Genomic DNA, 27,680 nt, shown 5'->3' on the forward strand with positions numbered 1-27,680 from the left:
CTGTTCAGTGTATTCTCTACAGTTGTCATTATCTCTGTTTTCTTGATGTTAAGGTGCAGTCGCAATTTTTCACTTTCATCTTTCATTCTCAAGTTTGGCGTCACCTTACAATAAACTAGAATTCGTACTTCTGGCCCTGCTTGTAAGGTCGGCAGAAGGTTTGCAATGTTGGGTTATTTCTCTTGTTTCTCATTCGCTCTCTTCATTTGCTTCCCTTTTATTACTTCATTATTCTTTTTTTTTTTAAAAAAAAAGGTTGGTTCTTTTTGTATAGTTTTTATCATCAATGTCACTTGAGCCAGAATCAGAATTGTGATGAACAGGAGTAGTTCTTCAAATTTAATGAGGGTTTATCCACCCATTCCTGTATTGAAATTGGCCTGTGTTGCAGTCCAAAGTGACCTGTGGGTTGTCCTGTGTAGATCGTGGAGATTTTTGCGGCAGTTTTATTTATTTATTTATTGGATTTGTATGCCGCCCCTCTCCAGAGAGTTTTGGTCTTTCAAGTGAATTTAAGAATAGGGTGGATTCTGCATGCCGTATTTTCAGAGTATAAGTCACACTTTTTTCCCCACTAAAAGAGGCTGAAAATTTGGGTGCGTCTTATACTCCAAATGTAGCTTCTATTAAGTGTTTTTTGTTCTGTCTGTAGATTATAAGGAAAACATGGAAAACTATTTTTCCCCTTGGTGTGGTCAGTGATGGGCTACTGCCCCCACCGGAGGGGGGGAACGCAGTGGGGTAGTAAGTTTATGCACTATTTATTGAATACTTAATATAGTGGTACCTCTACTTACGAACTTAATTCGTTCCGTGACCAGGTTCCTAAGTAGAAAAGTTTGTAATAAGAAGCAATTTTTCCCAATGTAAAAGCAAATAATGTGTGCAATTGGAGAAACCACAGGCAGGGTGGAGGCCCTGTTTCCTCAAAGGAGATTTCTAGAGAGGCCTCACGGAGGCTTCTCCCCGCCTTTTCCGGCCCTGTTTCCTCCCAGGAGATTCCTAGAGAGGCCACACAGAGGCTTCTCCCTGCCTTTTCCGGTTAGAGTTTCGGAGGCTCAGGTTTGTAAGTGGAAAATGGTTCTTGAGACGAGGCAAAAAAATCTTGAACACCCGGTTCTTATCTAGAAAAGTTTGTAAGTAGAGGCGTTCTTAGGTAGAAGTAGCACTGTAGGTTTTTTATTGTCCTTCCTTCTCCAGTACCTTAGTATGATCCTTAATTACTTTTAAAATAGAAAATAATTAAATAGTATGTTTTTACCCATAAACTCTTTAATCATTTTAATCATTACGTAGAACTGAGCTTTTATAGCAATTCAAGAAAATTGAGCTACTTGCCTAATCTGTTATCATACTGAACCTTATGGGTTCAGTACAAAACCTTAAAATGTTACTGTGCTCCTCAACAAATAATGCTTTTGTCCTTTTTGTGGCTATTCAAACAATCTGACTTAATCAACTGGAAAAAAGTCCAAGAACCTATTTGAAAACCTATCTTGGTCGGTAAGTTGCTCCCATCCAGTCACATGACCTTTAAGCCACCCCCGGTCACATGATTGTCAAGCCACTCCCACCTGGCCACATGGGCAGCAAGCCACTCCTACCCGGACACATGACCAACAAGCTACACACAATAAGTCACGCCCACAGTGTAATAGTAAAAATTTTTGCAGTTGGGAGCATTTAGCAAACATTACCAGGAAGTTCAACTGTTTCTTGTTGTAGATAAGGCTCTTTCTGGGATAAAATAGATACCCAGAAGATGTTTGTAGGAACAGAGCTAAGAATTTCCTTCTTCTCTCCTTGGTTTTTCTGCATTTTAGAATTATCTTCCAATTTCTTTTCTGTTGCTTTTAATAAAAATGGGCACAGAGGCTTTCTCCTGCTTTCCCGTAATATGCTGTTCGTTGTTCCTTGTGCGTAATTTTGAACGTTGTCGCTTAGGAGAGCAGTGTAATGTTTCACTCATCTTCTGATCTCACCCTGCAGCGTTGAAATAACTTCCTGGTAATGTTTGCTAAATGCTCCCAACTTCCTTGAGCCTCAAGAGAGCCAAGAGCAAACACTACAGTCTGTAAACAGATTGCAAATGAAAAAGAACAAAAGGAGAGTGAAACAAAACTTGTAATACAATATAATAACAACTGATTGGTTTCTAGGAGGAACAGGGATGGGCGACTACTGATAGAGGGATGAGTTAATTGACTTTCTCCCCATGGGTTCAAGACTACAAGAAGTCTACCAGTAATCTGAGGATACCACTGGGAGGCTCATCTGGATGGTTCAGATTTTTTTCTAACCGTGGGATAACTTTTCCCATTTTATCATTCTGTTGTCCTGGCGTGCTCTTTTCCTAAATGCAGCGACTGCAAAAATAGGAAACTTTAGCTAATAATAGTGAGACTTTGGGACTATTTGTAGAGTTTCTGGCTTTTTATAAATGTATTTGGTTTTTGGTTCCAGGAGGCTGCAGGGAGGCCTACTAAGGCCAAAATGGGGGTCGTGGGTCGTAGGAGGCAGCGTAGGAGGCAGTGTAGTGGGGAGGTCATGCGCAGGGGTGCATTGCATTATGGGTGCTGGCACGTGCACGTACTGCCACACCATGCATGCGCTTTCAGCACACGAGAAAAAGGTTAGCCATCACTGCACTAGCACTTCTTCTATCGAAGCCCCATGCTCGAAAGAAAACATAAATTGTGCCGCATTCCAAAACTTTCTGTAATAAAACAAATAGCGTTGGCATCCTTCGGTCTCGAAAGACTATGATATCATGCTCTGGATTCCCCAGAGCACAAACCCTGGGTAGATTAGTATGGAGGATTGACTGTTACCCAAAGCAGCGGATCCCTTCTCTCCACATTTCTGAAATAATCCAATGGAATGTCAAAGGCCGATACGATTCGGTTCCAGCTACATTGTAGGAGTTATCAGAACGTGGTTCTACATCAGACCTGGGCAAGGGTGGCCCGCAGGCGGCATCCGGCCCGCCCATTGTCTGTGAATGGCCCACCTGCTATCTGTGACCGGTCCGCAGAGGTCGGGGTCTGCTCCAGTGCGAGAATGAAAGAGCTCACCACGTCTGCCGGGACTCCTCCGGTTCCTGTTTTCTTGGTGAATCCTGAGGAAAGTAGGAACAGGAGGAGTCCCGGCAGACATGGTGAGGTCTTTCATCCTCGCACTGGAGCGGACCCCAACCTCCTACTCAGCGGATGGGACTTGGCTCCATCAGCCCCCACCCTAATTTCCTGCCTTCGGGGGCACCTTTGGGAGGGCGCAGTGGTTGGCGAAGGCACTCTGAGCAGAGGGCGCCAGCTGCATTATTTATTTATTTATTTATTTATTTGTCTGTCTGTCTGTCTGTCTGTCTGTCTGTCTGTCTGTCTGTCTGTCTGTCTATCTATCTATCTATCTATCTATCTATCTATCTATCTATCTATCTATTTATTAGATTTGTATGCTGCCCCTCTCCGTAGACTCGGGGCGGCTCACAACACAATAAAACAGTTCATGACAAATCTAATAATTTACAATTTAAACTATTTAAAAACCCCATTATTAAGCAGACATACATACAAACATACCATACATAAATTGTATAGGTCCGGGGGAGATGTCTCAGTTCCCCCATGCCTGACGACAAAGGTGGGTTTTAAGGAGTTTACGAAAGGCAAGGAGGGTAGGGGCAGTTCTAATCTCTGGGGGGAGCTGGTTCCAGAGAGTCGGGGCCGCCACAGAGAAGGCTCTTCCCCTGGGGCCCGCCAACCGACATTGTTTAGTTGACGGGACCTGGAGAAGGCCCACTCTGTGGGACCTAATCAGTCACTGGGATTCTCGTGCAGCAGAAGGCGGTCTCGGAGATATTCTGGTCCGATGCCATGAGCTGAGCCAGCTTTGCTTGGAGCGCCTTCGCCATCACCTCAATGCATCCAGTCAGTGGAGGTGCCCATGGGGCGGCTTCGATCATCCGACGGGATGGGGCTTGGCTCTATCAGCCCCCCCCAATCTCCCGCCTTTGGGGGCACCTTTGGGAGGGCGCAAAGCTGCCTCAGCTCGGGAATTATGCAGCTGACGCCCTCTGCTCGGAGCACCTTCGCTGACCGCTGTGTCCTCCCAAAGGCACCCTCGAAGGTGGGAGATTGGGGTGGGGGCTGATGGAGCTGAGCCCCGTTTGCCAGATGACCAAAAAGCTGCCCCGTGTGCTCCTCCGCTGGCTGGATACCACGTGCCCCACTCATCCCCGGGACTGAGCTGCCGGCCTCCAGCTGATGACTGCCAGGCGGCCTTGGGGACAGCCGCCGCCGCTTTATATTAATCCGTTCCTCTAAAACCATCCCAATTTCTCATGCGGCCCCATGGCAAAATTACCTGCCCACCCCTGCTCTACATAGTCACGAACTGCTTCTGGGTTCCGGATTTTGCTTCAAGGTTTACTCCTGAAGCCTTTTCCAATGATGGACGTAGCCACAAGGCAGTGGAGGTTTGTAGTCAGAGTTTCCCTTCTCTTAGTGGTTGACCAGGGCGTCTTCTGTGTCTCGCCATGCTCTTAGCATACCACATCGCTTGCAGAGATGGCCTTCATGACCGTTGACCTATTCTAGTAGGTTTCATCTTCTCAGTCCACCGGAATCTGTCTTCATATGCTTGGGATAGACAAAAAAGCCAACACAATCCTAAGCTGCATCAACAGGGGAATACACTCCAAGACCAGGGAAGTCTTAATACCACTCTACTACGCCCTGGTCCGACCACACCTGGAGTACTGTATTCAGTTCTGGTCACCACACTTCAAAAGAGACATTGAAACTCTGGAGAAGGTGCAGAAAAGAGCAACCAAGATGATTAAGGGATTGGAAACCAAGACTTACGAAGAGAGACTGAGGGAACCGGGCATGGATAGCCTAGAGAAAAGGAGGGCCAGAGCAGACATGATAGCAGTCTACAAGTATACAAGGGGATGTCACAGAGAGGAGGGGATCACTTTATTCTCCAGGGCACCAGAGGGCCGGACGAGGAACAATGGCTGGAAGCTGACCAAGGAGAGATTCAACATGGAGATAAGGAGGAACTTCCTGACGGTCAAAGCGATCAACCAATGGAACAACCTACCAGCGGACGTTGTGAACTCGAACACTCTGGACATTTTTAAGAGAAGATTGAACTACCACTTGACTGGTGTACTATAGGGTTCCTGCTTAGGCAGGGGGTTGAACTCGATGGCCTTCATGGTCCCTTTCAACTCTAACAATAAATAAATAAATCCCTATCTTGCCGAAGGTCAGTGACCCATTGATTTGGCCAGCCTGTCAAAGCTGTTGCCCAGAGTGTGACTGCTGCACATGCTACAGTTACTACCAGCCACAGGTGAGAGCTGAGTGACAGGTGGGGACGAAAGGTGAATGAGCTGCCTAAAAGCTGCCCTAAATGAGCTGCCGTAAAAGGACACGACCTGCCCCTATTACACCAAAGGTGCTACCCCTCCCTGAGCACCCCATAAATCCCAATAACAAATATAACTTTTAAAATTAGATGACTGAGCTATTTTGAATCCTGCTTTCTCCAACCTCTATAATTAGTACTAATAATCATACAAAACTGAGATAAAGGAATGTGCATATATATAGGAAAAGGAAAAGGTTGTACCAGGACAATTCCTCTTAACCGCATAATATTGTGTAGCCCGGAGAAGGTTAAGAATAAAATTAAAAGAGGAATTTTTATAATTAGGGTTAGGGTGTGAACTTTGGGCATAGGTAAGATTCTTACCTGTCTGTCATTAAGATAAAATCGCCACTTTATTATTCTGAGTAGTGTGTAATTTTCTTTGGGGGGGGGAAGGTAAAGTAAAAGAGGGTAACCAGCAGCAACTGGATGGACTCGGATGGAGAGGCATGGGTGTCCTTTTGTAAGATCTGAACGAGCAGGTGTCAGGACTAAGCAGTCGGATCCACACGTTTAGAGTTCAAGCTAACTACGTTATTATTTTATGCCTATTACACAGGTCTACAAAAACTATTTTTTGCAATCATCACAGTTGACCTTGTACTTTTTTAAATCATTTTTTTGTTCTGATCTCAAAAATGTATATAGTTTTTCTGTAGCAGGTATAGTGTCCACGTAGCAGCATCATTATTATTATAAGGTATAGGAAATATACTGCCGACATTAAGAAAACAGTAATCTACATATCAGAAATAACGGACTATGAATACTAATATGCTTGTGAAGAAGGCACAAAAGAGGCTGTACTTCCTGAGAATGCTCAGGAAGATAAATTTATCTCAGCATCTACTGTTGTCCTACTATCGCAGCACCATTGAGAGTGTCCTGACATATGGCATTCTAGCTTGGTATGGGAGCAGCTCTGTAGCGAACAAAAAAGCTCTACAGAGAATTATTAAAACTGCCCAGAACATCATTGGGCTCCAGCTACCCGCCCTGGATGACATCTTCACATCTCGCTGTTCCAAGAAGGTGCATACCATTCTCAAAGACTCTTCTCATCCTGCTTACAATCTTTTTGAACTGTTGCCTTCTGGCAGAAAATACAGAACAACTAGAACTCGGACCACACGTTTCCTGAATAGTTTTTATCCCAGAGCTATACTCGCAGTTAACAACGAACTAAAGGGTCACCATCAGTGAACTGTTGGACAATATTACTCGGTTTGTCATGTAAGATGGTTGAGTGGTTTATGGTGGGGAATTTGTAGTGGGTGGGACATTTTATTCTATTTTTTATTCTATTTTTTATTCTATTTTTAAATTTTATGTATGGTGGGACTGGTTTCTGGGTGTCACACGACTTTCGTTGCCAATGACAATTCGTTGTTTTGACAATGACAATAAATTTATTATTATTGTTGTTATTATTATTATTATTATTATTATTATTATTATTATTATTATTACTTAGATTTGTATGCCGCCCCTCTCCGAAGACTGTTGTTGTTGTTGTTGTTGGATTAGCAAAAGGACAGAGTTATTTCTGTTTCTTTTTTCATGAAAGGGACTGGAGGGCAGGATCTAGTCAACATACTGCTGGTTGGCATCTTCTGGTACAGTGAAAGGAATGGTGATATTTCACGATGGATTTTAGAATAAAATGTCTTCGGCTTTTAAGAACCTAAGAAGAGCCATGCTGAATCGGGCCAAAGCCCATCGAGTCCAGCATTCTGTGTCCCACAGTGGCCCACCAATTGTCCATGGGGATCTTGAGCAGAAAGAGAAGGCAAGACCCTCCCTTTCCCTCAACCCCCAACAAATGGTACCCCAGGGAATCCTGCCTGCCTCAACCAACATAGAGGCGGCACTTGGACCTCCGTTTCAATAACCACCGATACATTTGGCATCCATGAATCTGTCTAATCCTGCCTTGAAGCTATCCAGGCTGACAGCTGTCATGACCTCTTCTGAAAGTGAATTCCATAAACCAACATCCCTCTGGGTGAAGAAATATTTCCCTTTATTTGTCATCAATATCTTACCTGTGAGCTTTAGTGAGTGACCCCTGGTCCTAGTATTGTGCGATAGAGAAAATAATTTTTCTCTATCCACCTTTTCTCTCCCATGTATGATTTTACACACTTTTCCGACGCAGGACAAGTTAAAAATCATAGACTGGCTGCCAATTGCTGTTTGTAATAGCATATGGTGCGTGACTCTGTAATGAAAATGGAATTAATGAAATTACAGTGAGGAGAAAGTCTATTTGAGCGCGGCCTGTTTTTGTTTAAGAAAATAAAAGCTCACAAATGCCTCATTGGTTTTAAAATAAATAAAATTAACTCACGGAATACAAACAAATCCTTCTGATGTAAGTGGCGCGATAGAATGTAGGCAGCTTAAGATGAAAGAACAGGGTTATGTAAATAGTTCAAGTTGGGAAAAAAGAAATACCTCTTTCCATTTTGGTGCTCAACACGAAATACACAAAAAGTCAGATTCAAAGTTGTAGTACAAGTACAAAACTGCCCCAAGGACTGTGGATGTGGGGGAGAGATCCACATGCTGCAGGCCTGTTTTGCCCCCGGTGGAATCTGCTGATGAAGGCCCCTCTGACCAAGAAGACATGAGTGACAGGGAGGAAGAGAGTGTGGCAGACAGCTCAGAAGGAGATCAATTATCTAGCTCCTCCTTGGATTCAGAACAATAGTTAATGATACAGCCACGCATGCGGAGAGCGATGCATAGGCAGCAACAACTGAGAGATTATTATCAAAGAAAATGAGGCCACCTGTGATTGGGTGGGGCTGTGGTAATTAGTGAGGCTGCTATAAATAGCAGCCTGTGGGTTTGGCCATTGTGGAGGTTTATCTGATCGTGGTGTTTCGTGACTGCTTTACTGACTTTGACCTTTTGTGTGCTGATTTCCCCCCCCCCCGCTTTGAAACTAAACCAGAGCAAAGTGTGTGTCACTTTGTGAAAGAAGAAGGATTGTGAATTGCCTCACAGCTGCAAGCTAAGTATCACAGAACTGATAAGGGACTTGTACAAATTACCAGTTTGTTTGGAGACCAGTGCTCTTTGCTATACCAAAAGAGGGCTTAGTTTAGTGAATTTTCATTATAAAGAACATTGTTTTGAATTTTCAAACGTGTGTGTGTCTGAAATTTGTACCTGTGGATTTTTGGGAGGAGTGTACCAGATAGCACGACAGAACAGATATTAAGGCAACTATGGCCCCTTTATGACCTGTGGACTTCAACTCCCAGAATTCCTGAGCTTGACTGGCATGGTTGGCTCAGGAATTCTGGGAATTGAAGTCCACAGGTTGTTAATTGCTCATCCCTGTGTTTAAACTGTAGTATCTGGGATTCCCATGCAGACATTGGTCACTAAAACCCCCTTATTAAAAAAAACCCCATACACACAAGCATACCAAGCATTCCCCCATGCCTGACGGCAGAGGTGGGTTTTAAGGAATTTACGAAAGGCAAGGAGGGTGGGGGCAATTCTAATCTCCGGGGGGGGGGGAGTTGGTTCCAGAGGGTCGGGGCCACCACAGAGAAGGCTCTTCCCCTGGGTCCTGCCAAACGACATTGTTTAGTTGACGGGACCCGGAGAAGACCAACTCTGTGGGACCTAACTGGTCGCTGGGATTCGTGCGACAGAAGGTGGTCCCGGAGATATTCTGGTCCGAGACGATGAAGGGGTTTATAGGTCATAATCAACACTTTGAATTTTGACCAGAAACTGATCGGCAACCAATGCAGACTGCGGAGTGTTGGTGTAACATGGGCATACCTAGGGAAGCCCACGATTGCTCTTGCAGCTGCATTCTGCACGATCTGAAATTTCCGAACACTCTTCAAAGGCAGCCCCATGTAGAGAGCATTACAGTAGTCGAGCCTCGAGGTGATGAGGGCATGAGTGACTGTGAGCAGTGACTCCCGGTCCAAGTAGAGCCGCAACTGGTGCACCAGGCGAACCTGGGCAAACGCCCCCCTCGCCACAGCTGAAAGATGGTTCTCTAATATAAGCTGTGGATCGAGGACATATTATTAATATACTGCTGTTGAGAATGACTGGATGTTGGAAAATTTCTGTGGGTGAAGTAGGACTAAATGACTGGGTGACTCAAACAGATAGAATGGAAATGGAATGGAATGGATTGAACAGAACGGAACAGAACAGAATAGAATTCTTTATTGGCCAAGAAATGTTTGTTTGGTGCATGTGCTCTCAGTGTACATAAAAGAAAATATACATTTGTCAAGAATCACGAGGTACAACACTTATCCCTCTGTAGATGCAGCTCAAGATTGTGTTGGCTTTTTTAGCCGCCACTTCACATTGCTGGCTCATGTTTAGTTCGTTGTCCACCAAGACTCCTAGATCTCTCTCATAGTCACTTATGTTGAGTGTGGTTTCACCCAGTTTGTATGCATGTTTGGGGTTTCTCTTACCTACCTGTATGGTTTTACTTTTCTCTACGTTGAACTTCATTTTGTTTGTTTGGGCCCACTGTACAAGTCTGTGAAGATCTTTCTGTATCCTGTGCCTATCCTCTGGGGCAGGGGTAGGGAACGTTGGCTCTTCTATGACTTGTGGACTTCAACTCCCAGAATTCCTGAGCCAATCATGCTAGCTCAGGAATTCTGGGAGTTGAAGTCCACAAGTCACAGAAGAGCCAACGTTCCCTACCCCTGCTCTGGGGTATTGGCCACTCCCGCCAGCTTGGTGTCATCTGCGAATTTAATTAATTCCCCCTCTATTCCCTCATCTAAGTCATTGATGAATATGTTAAAGAGTACTGGGCCTAGGACTGATCCTTGTGGTCCCCCGCTGCTTACTTCTTTCCATGTGGACATAGACCCATTGAGGACTACTTGTTGGGTGCGGTTAGTCGGCTGTCTCGCTTTATGTATGGTATGTTGAGTTGTGTGACTGTTCTTAATAAGGGTTTCTTAATTGTTCTGCTTTTTAACATTGGATTTGTAGACTGTATTGTTTGTTGGGAACCGCACCGAGTCCTCGGAGAGGGGCGGCATACAAATCTAATTAATAATAATAATAATAATAATAATAATAATAATAATAATAATAGTAGTAGTAGTAGTAGTAGTAGTAGTAGTAGTAGTAGTAGTAGTATAGAATAGAATAGAATAGAATTTTTATTGGCCAAGTGTGATTGGACACACAAGGAATTTGTCTTGGTGCATATGCTCTCAGCGTGCATAAAATAAAATATACATTTGTCAAGAATCATGGGGTACAACACTTAATGATTGTCATAGGGGTCAAATAAGCAACAAAGAAGCAATATTAATAAAAATCTTAGGATATAAGCAACAAGTTACAGTCATACAGTCAACATGGGAGGAAATGGGTGAAAGGAATGATGAGAAAAACTAGTAGAATAGAAGTGCAGATTTAGTAGAAAGTCTGACAGTGTTGAGGGAATTATTTGTTTAGTAGAGTGATGGCGTTCAGAAAAAAACTGTTCTTATGTCTAGTTGTCTTGGTGTGCAGTGCTCTGTAGTGACGTTTTGAGGGTAGGAGTTGAAACTATTTGTGTCCAGGATGTGAGGGGTCAGTAAATATTTTCCCCGCCCTCCTTTTGACTCGTGCAGAATACAGGTCCTCAATGGAAGGCAGGTTGCCAGCAATTGTTTTTTCTGCAGTTCTGATTATCCTGTGTCGGTCTTGTTGGGTTGTCATTGATGCTCTGCAGGATAAATCCACATCTTTCCCCCTGTGGTAGGTGTAGAGAAATGTGGATTTATTATCTGTAGCTCCAGAGAGCAGGGCAAGAACTAGTGATGGAAGCTTTGCGAACAGAGAGATCCAAACTCAAAATAATAAGGAATTTCCTGATTGTGTGTTAAACAGTGGGACAACCTGCCACCTGAAGTTGTGTAGGTTAGATTAGATTAGATTAGATTAGATTTATTGGATTTATATGCCGCCCCTCTCTGCAGACTCGGGGCGGCTCACAACAATGGTAAAGAAAACATAATAACAAATCTAATATTTCTCAATCTAAATTACAGTTTTACGTTAAAAAATCCAAAAGAACCCCAATATATATATATATAGATAAAAAAACAAGCACACAACCGAATCATACACAAAAACTACATGGGCAAGGGGGAGATGTTTCAATTCCCCCATGCATGACGGCAGAGGTGGGTTTTAAGAAGTTTCCGAAAGGCAAGGAGGGTGGGGGCAATCCTAATCTCTGGGGGGAGCTGGTTCCAGGGGGTCGGAGCCACCACAGAGAAGGCTCTTCCCCTGAGTCCCGCCAGATGACATTGTTTAGTCGACGGGACCCGGAGAAGGCCAACTCTGTGGGACCTAACCAGTCGCTGGGATTCGTGCGGCAGAAGGCGGTCCTGGAGATATTCTGGTCCGATGCCATGAAGGGCTTTATAGGTCATAATCAACACTTTGAATTGTGACCAGAAACTGATCGGCAACCAATGCAGACTGCGGAATGTTGGTGTAACATGGGCATATTTGGGGAAACCCACGATTGCTCTCGCAGCTCCATTCTGCACGATCTGAAGTTTCCGAACACTCTTCAAAGGTAGCCCCATGTAGAGAGCATTACAGTAGTCGAGCCTCAAGGTGACAAGGGCATGAGTGACTGTGAGCAGTGACTCCATCACTGGAGGGTTTCAAGCACGTGTCGGGCAGCCAATTTGTTCCCTTCCCATTCTATGTTCAATCTCTGTCCCTTCCAGGCTTGCTTTAACCAGAACTTCAGAATCCACAGCGACAAAGTGGATTTGTTGGTCCATTAGACAAAGATTGACTAATGGCTTTATTAAGGCTACTGATTGGAATGATCATTAGGCTTAATGTCGGGAGTCCCTCTGAGATCTTAAAAGTCTTGCTTTCATGAGAATATTTTGCTTCATGTTTCAAAGCGTGGCCTAGACTCTTAATTGGCGAAGTTATTTTTAAATAGCATCCACTGTGGGAGAGCCATAAATGCCCAGTGACAGAGCTAAGATCCAGTAATAGAAGGACTTTATTTTGCCGACTAAGGGAAGATAAAGAAAGTCTGCATAGATGATGGTACAGTGATCCCTCGAGTTTCGCGATCTCGATCTTCGCGAAACGCTATATCGCGATTTTTCCACCCGATGACGTCACTCTCTTCCTTCCTTTCTCATCTTTCTTTCTCTCTCTCTTTCTCTATCTTGCTTCTTCCTCTCTCACACTCTCTTCCTCCCTCCCTCTCTCATCTCTTTCTTTCCTTCTCTCTCTTTCTCTATCTCTCCCCCTCTTGCTGGCGGGCGGCGGGCGGGCGAGCGGGGGCATCAGCGAGGAGCCGGGGTTTCCCCTTTGGGTGGGCGGCTGGGAAACCCCGATCTTTGTCTGCTCGCTGCTGCTGCGCCGAGCAGATCAGCAGCTGGGCGGCCGAAGGAACCTTCCCTGGGTCTTCCCCCTCTTGCTGGCGGGCGGGTGAGCGGCGGGCATCAGCGAGGAGCCGGGGTTTCCCCTTTGCGTGGGCGGCCGGGAAGACCCAGGGAAGGTTCCTTCGGCCGCCCAGCAGCTGATCTGCTCGGTAGCGCAGCAGCAGCGAGGAGCCGAATCGGGTTTCCCCTTTGCATGGGCGGTGGGGAACGCAAACTCCACCATCTACGCATGCGCGGCCATAGAAAAAAAGGGCGCGCATGCGCAGATGGTGTTTTTACTTCCGCAACCCTACATCGTGAAAAATCGATTATCGCAAGGGGTCTTGGAACGGAACCCTCGCGATAATAGAGGGATCACTGTATTTACACAGCGGGAAATGTTTGATAAAACAGAAGGAGCAAGTGTGGGTTTGCGGTTGCAGGTATACATGGGGAAATTGATTCCCCCGAGCCGTTTCCGTTTTACGCAAGGTTTGTCTGAGATGTATGATTGTTTTTTATACTAAGGGTTTTTAATTGCTTTTTACTGTTGGATTTGTACCGTGTTATGTGTTGTGAGCTGCTCCGAGTCTCCGGAAAGGGGCGAAGGGGCAGCATACAAATATAATAATAATAATAATAATAATAATAATAATAATAATAATAATAATAATAATACCTCAAGCAGTGATGGGCTCCTACAGGTACAATCAGGAACACAGAACTGGTAGGAAAATTTGGATTTTTTTCCCCTTCTGGCTCTGGGTATGTTTTTCCTATTGGAGTAAATGAGGCTGAATGTGTATAATTTTAGAAGAGCTGTGCGTGCGTGCGTGTGTGTACATATACATGTCCAGTCAATGAACACTGGAAGTGATGTGCCGGTGCCTGGAGGCTGTTGGGGCCTGGATGGCTTGACTACTGTAATGCTCTCTACATGGGGCTACCTTTGAAGAGTGTTTGGAATCTTCAGATCGTGCAGAATGCAGCTGTGAGAGCAGTCATGGGCTTCCCTAGGTATGCCCATGTCACACCAACACTCCGCAGTCTGCATTGGCTGCCGATCAGTTTCCGGTCACAATTCAAAGCGTTGGTTATAACCTATAAAGCCCTATATGACATCGGACCAGGATATCTCCGGGACCGCCTTCTGCAGCACAAATCCCAGCAACCGGTTACGTCCCACAGAGTTGGCCTTCTCCAGGTCTTGTCGACTAAACAATGTCATCTGGCAGGACCCAGGGGAAGAGCCTTCTCTGTGGTGGCTCCGACCCTCTGGAACCAGCTACCCCCAGAGATCAGGATTGCCTCCACCCTCTTTGCCTTTCGTAAACTTCTTAAAACCCACCTCTGCCATCAGGCATGGGGGAATTGAAACATTTTACCCCTGCCCATGTAGTTTTTGTGTATGATTCGATTGTGTGTTGTTTTTTATATATTGGGGTTTCTTTTTTGGACTTTTTAATCTAAAACTGTAATCTAGATTTTTAAATATTAGATTTGTTACTATGTACTGTTCTTCACCATTGTTGTGAGCCGCCCTGAGTCTGTGGAGAGGGGCGGCATATAAATCCAATAAATCTAATCTAATCTAATCTTTATATAGTAGATAATGTATATTTTTGTGTGCTTGTGTGTAATATGTATGTACACATATGACAATTATACATAGAATTAAATAGTATATTTTGAATGTTCAGTAATAGTAAGGGGAATTGTATCTCTTTGAGGCGAGGAGGGGCCAGGCACCCTAACCCTAACCCAAAATCTTGATGTGAGTGACATCAAGTTGGCCACCTTTAAGCCAGTAACATGACCTTTAAGCCACCTCCCCAGTCACATGATTTCCAAGCTATTCCCACCTGGTCACATGGCTGGCAAGCCACACCCACAAAATAAGTCACACCAACAGTGTGGAAGTAAAAACAATTGTAGTCCTTCATTGACCTCAAGTCAATCTAGCATTTATTTATTTTCCTTTTTTGGAATCTGAGTATTTTGAAATCCTTGGTGAATTGTTGATACAGTTAAAGAACTTTTGTTGATGGGACTTGATCCCAAAACTGTTCTGCCTGGCCGGCTGGCCACCCAACAAGTATATACACACAGAGAAGCTTGCGAAAGGCAAAAGGTTTCTTTATGTACAAAATTGGCTTAATGCCACAGCAACTGCACAAGGAATGCTAGTTTATGAGTCCAAGGGTCAGGGTTAATGACTCAAGCCGGCAATAACAGAAGTCTCTCTGGCTTACTTCAGCCAATTACTCACTCGGCTTGAGTGTCAGAATTCCAAAGATGTCCAAAGGAAAAACGAAAGCATGAAGCGTTAATATCTCTGTCTCTCTCTCCAATCTGAACGATAAATTCCCACACCGCATACCGCAGCCCTTCCCTTTTTAACCCTGCTGCGGCGTCCTTGATTACTGACAGCTGTGGCTTAGAATCTCTGTCTGTGTCTGCGCAGCTGCTCCTGATGTCCCAGCATTCTACGCACCCGTAGGACTGCGATACCTGTCATTTCTGATTGGCTTGAACAGGGGTAGGCAAAGTTGGCTCTTCTATGACTTGTGGACTTCAACTCCCAGAATTCCTGAGCCAATCGTGCTAGCTCAGGAATTCTGGGAGTTGAAGTCCACATGTCATAGAAGAGCCAACTTTGCCTACCCCTGGGCTTGAATAAAAAGAAAGAGAAATACAGGCCGTTGCTAATTCTTTTGAAAAAGAAAACAAATAAAGAGAAGCGAATGATTTCATATCAATCTTTTGGAGTGTTTTATCGCTTAATGCTAAGTTTAGTGCTGCTGAGTAAAGCTTGTCCTTTCGAGCTACAAAGCAAAACGATGTCTTAACATTGATTCCCTTCTCATTTAATAGTTCTAAAGAAGGAACAGCCATAAAACCACCTTTGTATAACATTTTTTGCGAAACCTTCCTTTTACTGGAGATAAGCTTTTTTATTGCCAAGGATTCAGGGGGATGATGCATCTTATTCGGAGGATTGCCGGATCATAGAGAAGAGTTAAGCTGAGGATTTTGCCCGGAGGGTTTGGTGTAAGGCAGGTATCCATGGGAACTTTTTTAAAAAAAGCTTTCAAGCCAACAGTCAGTTGTGAGTTTCATTGAAGAGGAGGAGAGGGGCAGGAGGAGGAGAGGGGCAGGAGGAGGAGGAAGAAGAAGGTGAAAGGGGAGGAGAGGAAGAAGAAGGAGAGTGAGGGGGAGGAAGAAGAAGAAGGAGAAAGGGGAGGAGGGAAAAGAAAAAAAAGAAAGGGGGAGGAGAGGAAGAAGAAGGAGGAAGAAGAAGAAGGAAAAAGAGGAGGGAGGGGAGGAGAAAGAGAGAGAGGAGGAGGATGAAAGGCAGAAACATTTCAAAAAATATTTTTTTAAAAAAAATAGTTTATTGAATTATTTAAAAAAAGAAAGAAAGGAGGAAAGGGGGAAAAGGGAAAAATATACAGAAATAAAAAAGGCACAAAAAACCCCACATATCGGAATAACATGAGGAAGTATACATATTAAACTAGGGTAGTAAAGTATGCATAATAAAGTAGAATTTCTGTTCAAAATCTAAATTATACAACTATAGCAACAGTCAGTTTGTGAGTTTTATTGAGGAGCAGCAAAGGAGAAAGAGTGATTTTATTATGACCATTTTTCACACACATAACCAGTAATGGGCAGCCAAAATTTTTACTGCCACACTGTGGGTGTGGCTTATTTTGTGGGTGTGGCTTAATGGTCATATAACTGGGCAGGAGTGGCTTGCCGGCCATGTGACCAGGTGGGAGTGGCTTGAAGGATCATCAACTTACAACCTTGCCAGTGTCGCTCGCTGGGGTGACAATTTGCTTTGTGTTTCCCACGCTCTCCTTCCTGGGTCGACCCTCCACCTCAGGCTGGGTAGCTAGGCGAATGGGTGCAGCCAGAAACATAAATGCTGCCAGCCCCACTTCCACCCATGCCTTCTGCTTGCACCTCAGTCGGGAGGGGGCTGCGTGAGGTTGGAGGGGAGCCGGGCAGGAGAGAGGGAAGCTTGTCCGAGGCCAGGAAGAAGGAAAGAGGAAAAAAGCAAGGAGCACAGACGCAAAAGCAGCAGCAGGGAAAAAAAAGGACAGCCGAGCTGAGGCCAGTAATCCAGGAAGTGACAGCCGCCGATCAGCGCACATCTTCATTTCCGCCAGTGGAACTACGTTCCACCCCATCCTGCCTGCTGCCCATCCCTGCTTATAACCATTGTCATATCTCCATGGTCACATGATCAAAATGCAGACGCTTGGCAACTGACTCATATGAATAGAATAGAATAGAATTTTTATTGGCTAGGTGTGATTGGACACACAAGGAATTTGTCTTTGGTGCATATTGTCTCAGTGTATATAAAAGAAAAGAGATATTCGTCAAGAATCATAAGGTGCAACATTTAATGATAGTCCAGGTACAATAAGTAATCACACATTGCAAAACAACTAAGTAGCCTGCAAGCTCCAACTACTCAGGATATCGTCCCCAACCACAAACATCAACTAATACCTCAGTTACAGCAGCAAACCCAAGTGTTACCCCACTGACTCACCAGGAAGTTTCAACACAGCATGCAGCTGCTGAGCCATCAAACCACACCCACCCACCAGTATTTATAGAGGGAAGGCAGCTCAGGTCTCGCTGTGTTCGCCCTAGAACAAGGACAGGAGCACCATCCTGAAGATAACGAGTGGGACCTCGTTGAAACGTCGCCAGAAATTTCTGAATCCTACACGGGAAGAAACCCGAATAATTTGCTGAATTAAGGGAGACTAGGATGGTGTTATTTTGGCCTTTATCCTGGAGGATAAAGCAGGAAGGATACCTTGAAAATTGAAAATATGATTCGGTTAAGGTATCCCACACACTAGGGATAGATGAGTGCTGTCCCTCTTACCAATGCATAATTCAATTTTACAGTACTTTTAAACTTAGAAGCCTTGAGTGACATACTCTGACTCAGCAAAAAATGGGTGAATGAATAAACATATTAACTTTGCTCTTTGGAACCACAACAGATTCTGACTGATTCTTTTTACACACCTGTGCAGATGCCAGGCATTTCCTTTCACGCACAAAATGGATTTTTTTTTTAAAAAAAAGAAGTTTGCAGCTGTCAGTTCTAAGCCAGCATTCTTTCCATCAGTGTCATTCCAAATAATATATAAAATACTTCATTTTTTTTTTTGAGATGTAAACTAACTCCAAATCTGACCTTATGGTGATAGCCTCTATCCTACTACTTTGCGGTCAGTAATCTATTTTGGATAATATATTGCTTTTCTTCGATGGTTCAATTTTATTTAGGATAATTATTACAATGATTAGTTCTTTATTGTGTTGCTTTTTACAAAAGGGACAGCTTAATAAGCAGCCAGACTAAATTAATTTTTAAAAGAAAATCTTCACACATGATTTGCTGGAATCATCTTCTTTGAGAACTCAGATTAAAAATTATTATTATTATTTATTAGATTTGTATGCTGCCCCTCTCCGCAGAGTTTACACACAAATGGCATTGGGTCCTGAGTGCTCTTTGAACTTGGTTGTTTTTTTTGCAAACATTCATTATCTAAACTAGTTGTTGTTGTTGTTGTTGTTATTATTATTATTATTATTATTATTATTATTATTATTATTATATTTGTATGCTGCCCCTCTCCGAAGACTCAGGGCGGTTCACAACATAGCAGTAATACAATACATTACAAATCTAATAAAAAATTTAAAATGTCAATTTGAAAAACATTAATACAGCATAAACAGTGTCATAAAATCACCAACTACAGTTAACTTTATTAAAGTTTACAAATTTAATTTATTAAATTTTAACTTTATTAATTTAATAAAGTTAACTTTATTTATTTATTTATTTATTCATTCATTCATTCATTCATTTACACTTATATGCCTCCCAATACCTCTATACTCAGGGCGGCTTACAACAAGTAAAATACAGTACAACAGCAATATTAAGAAATTCAATTTAAATAACAAATTTAAAAGACCATTGTAAAACCATTATAAGACCCCATTATAAACCCACTATACATCCTATCACACAAACGCTCACCAATCAACCTATTTGAGCTGTAGCTGATGTTAATGTTTACGGCTCTCAGGTCTGCCGGCAAAGCCAGGTCTTTGTGGCTTTCCAGAATGCCACTAGGGTGGGAGCAGTACGGACATTGGGGGGGGGGAGTTGGTTCCATAGAGCCAGGGCAGCTATAGAGAAGGCCCTTTCCCATGGTCCTGCCAACCTGCATTGCTTAACTCACATGACCTGGAGAAGACCAATCCTGTGGGATCTTATTGGTCTCTGTTGTGGTTAGCTCTGGCCCAGCTCCTGCCCCAAGGAATGTGGAGGTGGATGTGGGGGAAACATCCACATGCCACAGGCCTGTTTTGCTCCTGATAGAATCTGCCGACGAAGTTTCCTCTGACCAAGGAAGCGTGAGTGATAGGGAAGAGGGGAGTTTGGCAGACAGCTCAGGAGATCAATCATCCTTATCATCCCTGGATTCTGAACAAGAATTTATGACACATCCACCCATGCGTAGAGTGATGCATAGGAGACAACAACTGAAGGATTATTACAGGAGATAAATGAGGCCACCTGTGGTTGGGTGGGACTGCTGTACTTAGTGCTACAGATAAAAGAGCAGCCTGGTGTTTTAGCCTCATGGCAATTTATCTGATTCATTGTTTCATCAAGATCGTTGTTTTTGCTGTTCAAGATTTTGTGTGGACTTTCTGGACTTTAGAATTGGACTCAATTTCCCAGTTATTGGGTAAGAAATTGGAATGCATTTGACCTGTGCCTTGTGTGTACCAGAAAATCCCTTTGACATTTAAAAAGGGAGCTGTTTCTGTTTTTCTGTTGATAAAGACTTTTGGGTTTTCCTTCTATCGTGTGGTGTGTGTCTTTCTGGACTAATTACCCTGTAATTACGTGCAGTTGAGACACGCCAGCAGAACAGTCTCTAGGAGGTATGCCACAGGAGATGGTTCCGTAAATAGTGCTAGTGATTACTACCTAGTTTGGGTAATAAAATATCTGCAAGAAAACAACCAAGTTCATCAGCCCCTCAGTTCATCCCTGAACTACAAATATTTATCTTTCATTGAGACAGGTATGTCTTAAAATATGTCTGCATTCTTAAAGATAACTTCATACATCGTGACATACAAAATTAGAAATATACTATTAGAATAGAAGTATAGGTTTATTGAACAAGAGGTCGGGGCAGCGAAAATTATTTCGTTTTAGTGCCAGAAATAGAACATGGTCCCAGATTTGAAATCTTGAATTATCAATGCGTGTTCAGTTTCTCTTTAAGAACTGTCTATTGATGCAATGAAAAGACTGATCAATATTGCTCGGTATGATTAAAGTTTAATGATGTTTAAAATTAGCCTGAACGATTCTCTATATGAGCGTGGGCATGCACTATCACACATGCGCGAGTACCCACACCCATAATTCTGTGCCTGGCTCTAAAACAACAATTTATTTATCAACTTATATGTATCTGCCTTTATTATATTACAAATAACTCAGGCAGGCCAAAAGGGGTCTTCAAACTTGACAACTTTAAGACTTGTGGACTTCAACTCCCAGAATTCTCCAGCCAGCAAAGCAGTATGGAGAATTCTGGGACTTGAAGTCCACAAGTCTTAAAGTTGCCAAGTTTGAAGACCTCTGCGTCTAAAGCAACATTTTATTTATTTACTTAGATGTAACTGCCTTTATTATATTACAAATATCTCAAGGCGGCAAACATAGCTTCCAAAACAGATTCCTTCTCCTATTTTCCCCATAATATTTAATTTAATTTATTTGATTTATAAGTTACCCATCTCCAAAATGGACTCTCTAGGGCAGTGTTTCCCAACCTTGGTAACTTGAAGACATTTGGACTTCAACTCCCAGAATTCCTCAGCCAGCGAATGCTGGCTGGGGAATTCTGGGAGTTGAAGTCCAGATGTCTTCAAGTTGCCAAGGGTGGGAAACACTGCTCTAGGGCATACAACAATAAAAGCAGTATACAATGAATAAAAGCCCAAAATTAAAAACATCCATCCATCAATCATTCATCACTATGGGGCGGAGCTGTATGTTCTGTTGCTCAATGGCCCCAGGCCTGACATCAAACCCATGTTTTTAAGGCCTTTTGGAAGGCCAGGAGGACGGGGACGGTGCAAATCTCTGAGGGAAGTTGGTTCCAGAGTGCCGGAGCCCCCACAGAGAAGGCCCTTTTCCCTGGTCCCGCCAGCCTACACTGTTTGGATGACGGAACCCAAAGGAGGCCAACTCTGTGGGATCTGATCGAACACTGGGAAGTGTGAGGCAGGAGACAATCCTGTAAATAATCTGGTCCTAAGCCATGTAGTCTTTATAGGTGATAATCATCACGTTAAATTGTGTTCGGAGATCGATTGGAAGCTAGTGCAGCTCGCGGAGTGTTGGATAATAACAGCCTGTGAGGGGAGTTATTTTTTTTAAAAAAAATTATTTTGTCCAATACACAATAATACACAATGAAGGTTATAGAGGATATAGTAGAGAAGAAATACTATAGGACAGGGGACGGAAGGCACTCTAGTGCGCTTATGTACGCCCCTTACTGACCTCTTAGGAATCTGGAGAGGTCAACCGTGGATAGTCTAAGGGTAAAATGTTGGGGGGTTAGGGGATGATACCACAGATTCTGGTAAAGAGTACCATGCTTCCGACAACTCGAAATTTTTTTGCAGTCAAATTTGGAGCAGTTAATATTAAGTTTGAATCTGTTGTGGACTCGTGTGTTGTTGTGGTTGAAGCTGAAATAGTCCTTGACAGGGAGGACGTTGTAGCATATGATTGTGTGGGCTATGCTTAGATCATGTTTGAGGCGTCATAATTCTAAGCTTTCTAGGCCCAGGATTGTAAGTCTAGTTTTGCAGGGTATTCTGTTTCTCAGTCAGTCAGTCAGATCCCACAGAGTCAGCTTTCTCCAGGTCTCGTCAACCAAACAATGTCACCTGGCGGGGGCAGGGCCTCCTCTGTGGCAGCTCTGGTCCTTTGGAATCAGCTGCCCCAAGAGATTCGCACTGCTCCCACTTTCCTGGCCTTTCGAAAGGTTTTAAAAAAGCACCTCTGCTGGCAGGCCTGGGGCCATTGAGGATGGACATTCTGCTCCAGCTGATAGTATTATTGAAATTGGGATGATCTTGGATGAATGGGCTTAAAAGTCAGCCTGTGAGGGGAGTTATTTTTAAAAAAAATTATTTATTTTGTCCAATACACAATAATACACAATGAAGGTTATAGAGGATATAGTAGAGAAGAAATACGAGATATAGGAGAGACTATAGGACAGGGGACGGAAGGCACACTAGTACGCTTATGCACGCCCCTTACTGACCTCTTAGGAATCTGGAGAGGTCAACTGTGGACAGTCTAAGGGTAAAATGTTGGGGGTTAGGGGGTGATACTACGGAGTCCGGTAAGGAGTTCCACGCTTCAACAACCCGATTACTAAAGTCATATTTTTTACAGTCAAGTTTGGAGCGGTTAATATTAAGCTTGAATCTGTTGTGTGCTCTCGTGTTGATGTGGTTGAAGCTGAAGTAGTCTTTGACAGGCAGGACATTGCAACATATGATCTTGTGGGCAATACTTAGATCATGTGCCGCCTTCTCTGTGGCGGCACCGGCCCTCTGGAACCAACTCCCCCCGGAGATTAGAACTGCCCCTACTCTTCCTGCCTTCCGTAAACTCCTTAAAACCCACCTTTGCCGTCAGGCCTGGGGGAACTGAAACATCTTCCCCTGGGCATGTTTAATTTATATATGGTATGCTTGTGTGTATGTCTGTTAGTATATGGGGTCTTTTTTTAAATCTTTAATATTTTAAATTGTCAGATTATTTATGATTTGTTTCCACGTGTTGTGAGCCGCCCCAAGTCTTCGGAGAGGGGCGGCATACAAATCTAATAAACAAACAAACAAACAAACAAACAAACAAAATCGTAGTTCTAAGCTTTCAAGACCCAGGATTGTAAGTCTAGTTTCGTAGGGAATTCTGTTTCGAGTGGAGGAATGAAGGGCCCTTCTTGTGAAGTATCTTTGAACATTTTCAAGGGTGTTAATGTCTGAGATGCGATATGGGTTCCAAACAGATGAGCTGTATTCGAGGATGGGTCTGGCGAAAGTTTTGTAAGCTCTGCTAAATACTGTGTGATTTCCAGAGAAGAAGCTACGTAGGATTATAGACCTATATCATTTATTTATGGTGTGTTGTGTGCATGTTTTTTAAATTATGGGTTTTTAATTTCGTATGATTAGATTTCTATTGTACATTGTTTCTATCACTGCTGTGAGCCGCTCCGAGTCTACAGAGTGGGACGGCATACAAATTTAATAAATAATAATAATAATAACAACAACAACAACAACAACAACAACAACAACAACAACAACAACAACTCTTGAGGCCTTCTTAGCAATGTTGTTGCAGTGGGCTTTGGCACTTAGATCTTTGGTTATTAGTATCCCGAGGTTCTTGACCGAGTGGGGATTATCTGTGATAATTTGATTATTAAGTTTGTATTTGAAGTTCTGATTCTTTTTGCCGATGTGTAGGACAGAGCATTTAATGACAGAGTTGGACCAAGAAAGAATGATTGGCCCAAAGGACTCAGTTGGCTTTTATGACTAAGGCAGAACTAGAATTCACAGTCGCCTATTGATTGGCTCGAAGACACCCAGGCAGCTTTTATGCCTAAGGAGGGACTAGAACTCATGGTCTCCCGCTTTCTAGCCTGGTGCCTTAGCTACTAGACCAAAACTAGCTTTCCGTTCAATTATTTTTAAGTAAGGAAGAGATTCTTAGAAGGGGAGGAATCGAACCTGCGCCAAGTCAAATTGTGCTAGTCTATTCCTAATAACAAAAGATTTAAGTGCCAAAGCCCACTGCAACAATATAGCCAAGAAGGCTTCAAGAGTTGTAAACCTAATCCTACGTAGCTTCTGCTCTGGCAATCTCACACAATTTACTAGACCTTACAAAACTTTTGCCAGACCCATCCTCGAATACAGCTCATCTGTTTGGAACCCATATAGCATCTCAAACATTAACACCCTTGAAAATGTCCAAAGATACTTCACCAGAAGAGCCCTTCACTCCTCCACTCGAAACAGAATACCATATGAGACTAGACTTTCAATCCTGGGCCTAGAAAGTTTAGATCTAAGACGCCTTAAACAAGATCTAAGTATTGCCCACAAGATCATATGCTGCAACGTCCTGCCTGTCGGCGACTACTTCAGCTTCAACCACAACAACACAAGAGCACACAACAGATTTAAACTTAATATTAACAGCTCCAAACTTGACTGTAAAAAATATGACTTCAGTAATCGAGTTGTCGAAGCGTGGAACTCATTACCGGACCCCACAGTGTCATCCCCAAGCCCCCAACACTTTACCCTTAGATTATCTACGGTTGACCTCTCCAGATTCCTAAGAGGTCAGTAAGGGGCGAGTACAAGTGCACTAGAGTGCCTTCCGTCCCCTGTCCTATTGCTCTCGTATATCTCCTATACCTTTCTTCTATTCCTATATCTCTTCTTCTATTCTTTCATTGATGTGTTCTATTACTATACCTTCTTTTCTATTCTTTCATAGATATATTTTACTATGAGTATCTCCTCTATAACCTTCATCATGTATTTTACTATGTGTATATAGATATATACCCACTAAAACCCTCATTGTGTATTGGACAAAATAAATAAATAAATAAAATAAATAAATAAAATAAAAAAGAAGACTAAGCCATAGAGAGAAATATTATAGATTCATCTTTCCCCTCCTCTTTCTCCTTCTTCCTTTAGGGATGAGAAGAACCAGTCCATCATCGTTAGCGGGGAATCCGGGGCGGGCAAAACAGTCTCGGCCAAATACGCCATGCGGTTCTTTGCATCTGTTGGAGGCTCCTCCAGCGAATCCAATATTGAAGATAAGGTCCTGGCTTCGAGTCCGATCATGGAGGTAAGTTTCTTAGGTGATGGTGGTGGTGGGGAGATTCTTTTATTTTTGTATACAGTGTTCCCTCGATTTTCGCGGGGGATGTGTTCCGAGACTGCCCGCGAAAGTCAAATTTCCGCGAAGTAGAGATGCAGAAGTAAAAACACAATTTTTGGCTATGAACGTTTTGTAGCTTCTAGTGGAATTTCAGTCAAGGGGGGCGGGGTTTCCCCCCAGTTTTCCTAGCAGGTATGTGAGAGTTTTCAGCTTTTTTTGAAAAAGTGTTCTGTCTCAGGGCCAGTTCTTATGGTGCTTGCCCTCCCTGTTATTTGGATGTGCTGACTCGTGCAGTTTCTACCAACATGCCATAGATGTGCAAAGGCATCTCAAATGCATCAGTGCAGCCGATCAATTAAAATTAAACGGTGGCGTGAGCCAGCAAGGCCAACACGACACTAATGTTCGGTGATGATGAGCATCATAATTTCATATTTATTTCCGTACCCCGGGCTTGATTTTGAGGTGGGAGTTAAAACCTTTGCACGATCATCATGAACTCTGCGGGCCAGTCCTTAATTCTGCTGCATAAGCTGCAGCTGCAGTGCCAAGAGGCACATAAGAAAGATTTCTGAGAAAGAAAACATATTTCTCTCTCTGTGAAAAAGCTGCCAAAACACTCCCAATCCTGCTATTGAAGGGGATGAGCTTTAAAGTCTAAGAACATTTTGAAAGGTCAGCATTTGAGGAGCATCTGTCCTTTTATATTTTTATTTATTTATTAAATTTGTATGCCGCCCCTCTCCGTAGACTCGGGGTGGCTCACAACACAATAAAACAGTTCATAGCAAATCTAATAATTTAAAATTTAAAATATTTTAAAAACCCCATTATTAAGCAGACATACATACAAACAAACATACCATACATAAATTGTAATGGATAGGCCCGGGGGAGATATCTCAGTTTCCCCATGCCTGACGACAAAGGTGGGTTTTGAGGAGTTTATGAAAGGCAAGGAGGGTGGGGGCAGTTCTAATCTCTAGGGGCAGCTGGTTCCAGAGAGCCGGGGCCGCCACAGAGAAGGCTCTTCCCCTGGGGCCCGCCAAATGACACTGTTTAGTTGACGGGACCCGGAGAAGGCCCACTCTGTGGGACCTAATCGGTCGCTGGGATTTGTGCGACAGAAGGTGGTTTTGGAGATATTCTGGTCCGATGCCATGAAGGGCTTTATAGGTCATAACCAACACTTTGAATTGTGACTGGAAATTGATCGGCAACCAATGCAGACAAGGACAGTGGTTCTCAATCTTTCTAATGCCGCGACCTCTTACTACAGTTTCTCATGTGGTGGTAACCCCCAACCATAAGTCTAGCGCCAATTCTCCCAACAGAGCTTTAAGCTGATTGGCAGAAAGGTCAGAGGGACACCCCCACTGTAAACGCCTGATTGGTCAGATTGTAAAAATATGTTCCAAGGCACCAGAAGAGAAGCTTTACTTCCTAACACCATGGGAAATTTGTCTTTTCCCATGGTCTTATATGACCCCTGTGAAACAGTCGTTTGACCCCCAAAGGGCTCTTGACTTCCAAATTGAGAACCACTGATTTAGGACCTTTCAATTCAAAGACAAAAAAAAGAGATACTGGGGTAAAGATAGTCCTTAATTTACAACAGTTCATTTAGTGGCAGTTCAAAGTTACAATGCCACTGTAAAAAGTGATTTTTGACCATTTTTCACACAACTAATGGAGCACTCTCATGGACTCATGATCAAAATTTGGATGCCTGGCTCATATGATGGATTGTGGTGTTCCAGTGGTCACATGATCTCCTTTTGCAACCTGGCGAGCAAAGTCAATGGGGAGGGCAGGCTCACTTAACAACTGTGTTACTAACTTAACAACTTCAGGGATTCACTTAATAACTCTGGCAAGAAAGATTGTAAAATGGGGTAAAACTCACTTAACAGCTGTCTCACTTAGCAACAGAAATCCTGGGGCTCAATTGTGGTCGTAAGTCATAGAAACATAGAAGATTGATGGCAGAAAAAGACCTCATGGTCCATCTAGTCTGCCCTTATACTATTTCCTGTATTTTATCTTAGGATGTGTTCTGTCGGGCCCTCTAATAGAATCCTCCCGAAAATTCACAGGTACAAATTTCAGACACACACACACGTTTGAAAATTCAAAACAATGTTCTTTATAATGAAAATTCACTTAAACTAAGCCCTCTTTTTGTAGAGCAAAGAGCACTCGTCTCCAAACAAACTGGTAATTTGTACAAGTCCCTTATCAGTTCTGAGATACTTAGGTTGCAGCTGTGAGGCAATTCACAGTTCTTCTTCTTTCACAAAGTGAAACACACTTTGCCCTGGTTTAGTTTCAAAGCGGGGAAAAATCAGCACACAAAAGGTCGAAGTCAGTAAAGCAGGCACGAAACACAACGATCAGATAATCCTCCACAATGGCCAAACCCACAGGCTGCTATTTATAGAAGCCTCACTAATTACCACAGCCCCACCCAACCACAGGTGGCCTCATTTTCTTTGATAATAATCTCTCAGTTGTTGCTGCCTATGCATCGCTCTCCGCATGTGTGGCTGTATCATTAACTCTTGTGCTGAATCCAAGGAGGAGCTAGATAATTGATCTCCTTCTGAGCTGTCTGCCACATTCTTCTCCTCCCTGTCACTCATGTCTTCTTGGTCAGAGGAGCCTTCATCAGCTGATTCCACCGGGGGCAAAACAGGCCTGCGGCATGTGGATGTCTCTCCCACATCCACAGTCCTTGGGGCAGGAGC

At 43.3% G+C, this 27,680-nt stretch overlaps 1 protein-coding gene across 5 annotated transcripts in view; it reads left to right on the forward strand.

Moving 5' to 3' along the window:
* The window catches only part of MYO5B (myosin VB), a 345,830-nt gene that overhangs the window by 122,054 nt on the left and 196,096 nt on the right, over positions 1 to 27,680 (forward strand). For all 5 annotated transcript variants that reach the window (XM_070743570.1, XM_070743569.1, XM_070743567.1 and 2 more), the window contains exon 5: positions 24,744 to 24,900. In XM_070743570.1, the coding sequence (XP_070599671.1) occupies positions 24,744 to 24,900 (157 nt within the window). The remainder of the gene's footprint in view (positions 1 to 24,743; positions 24,901 to 27,680) is intronic.

Source organism: Erythrolamprus reginae, chromosome 2 (genome assembly GCF_031021105.1).
Source record: "Erythrolamprus reginae isolate rEryReg1 chromosome 2, rEryReg1.hap1, whole genome shotgun sequence".
NCBI lineage: Eukaryota > Metazoa > Chordata > Lepidosauria > Squamata > Dipsadidae > Erythrolamprus > Erythrolamprus reginae.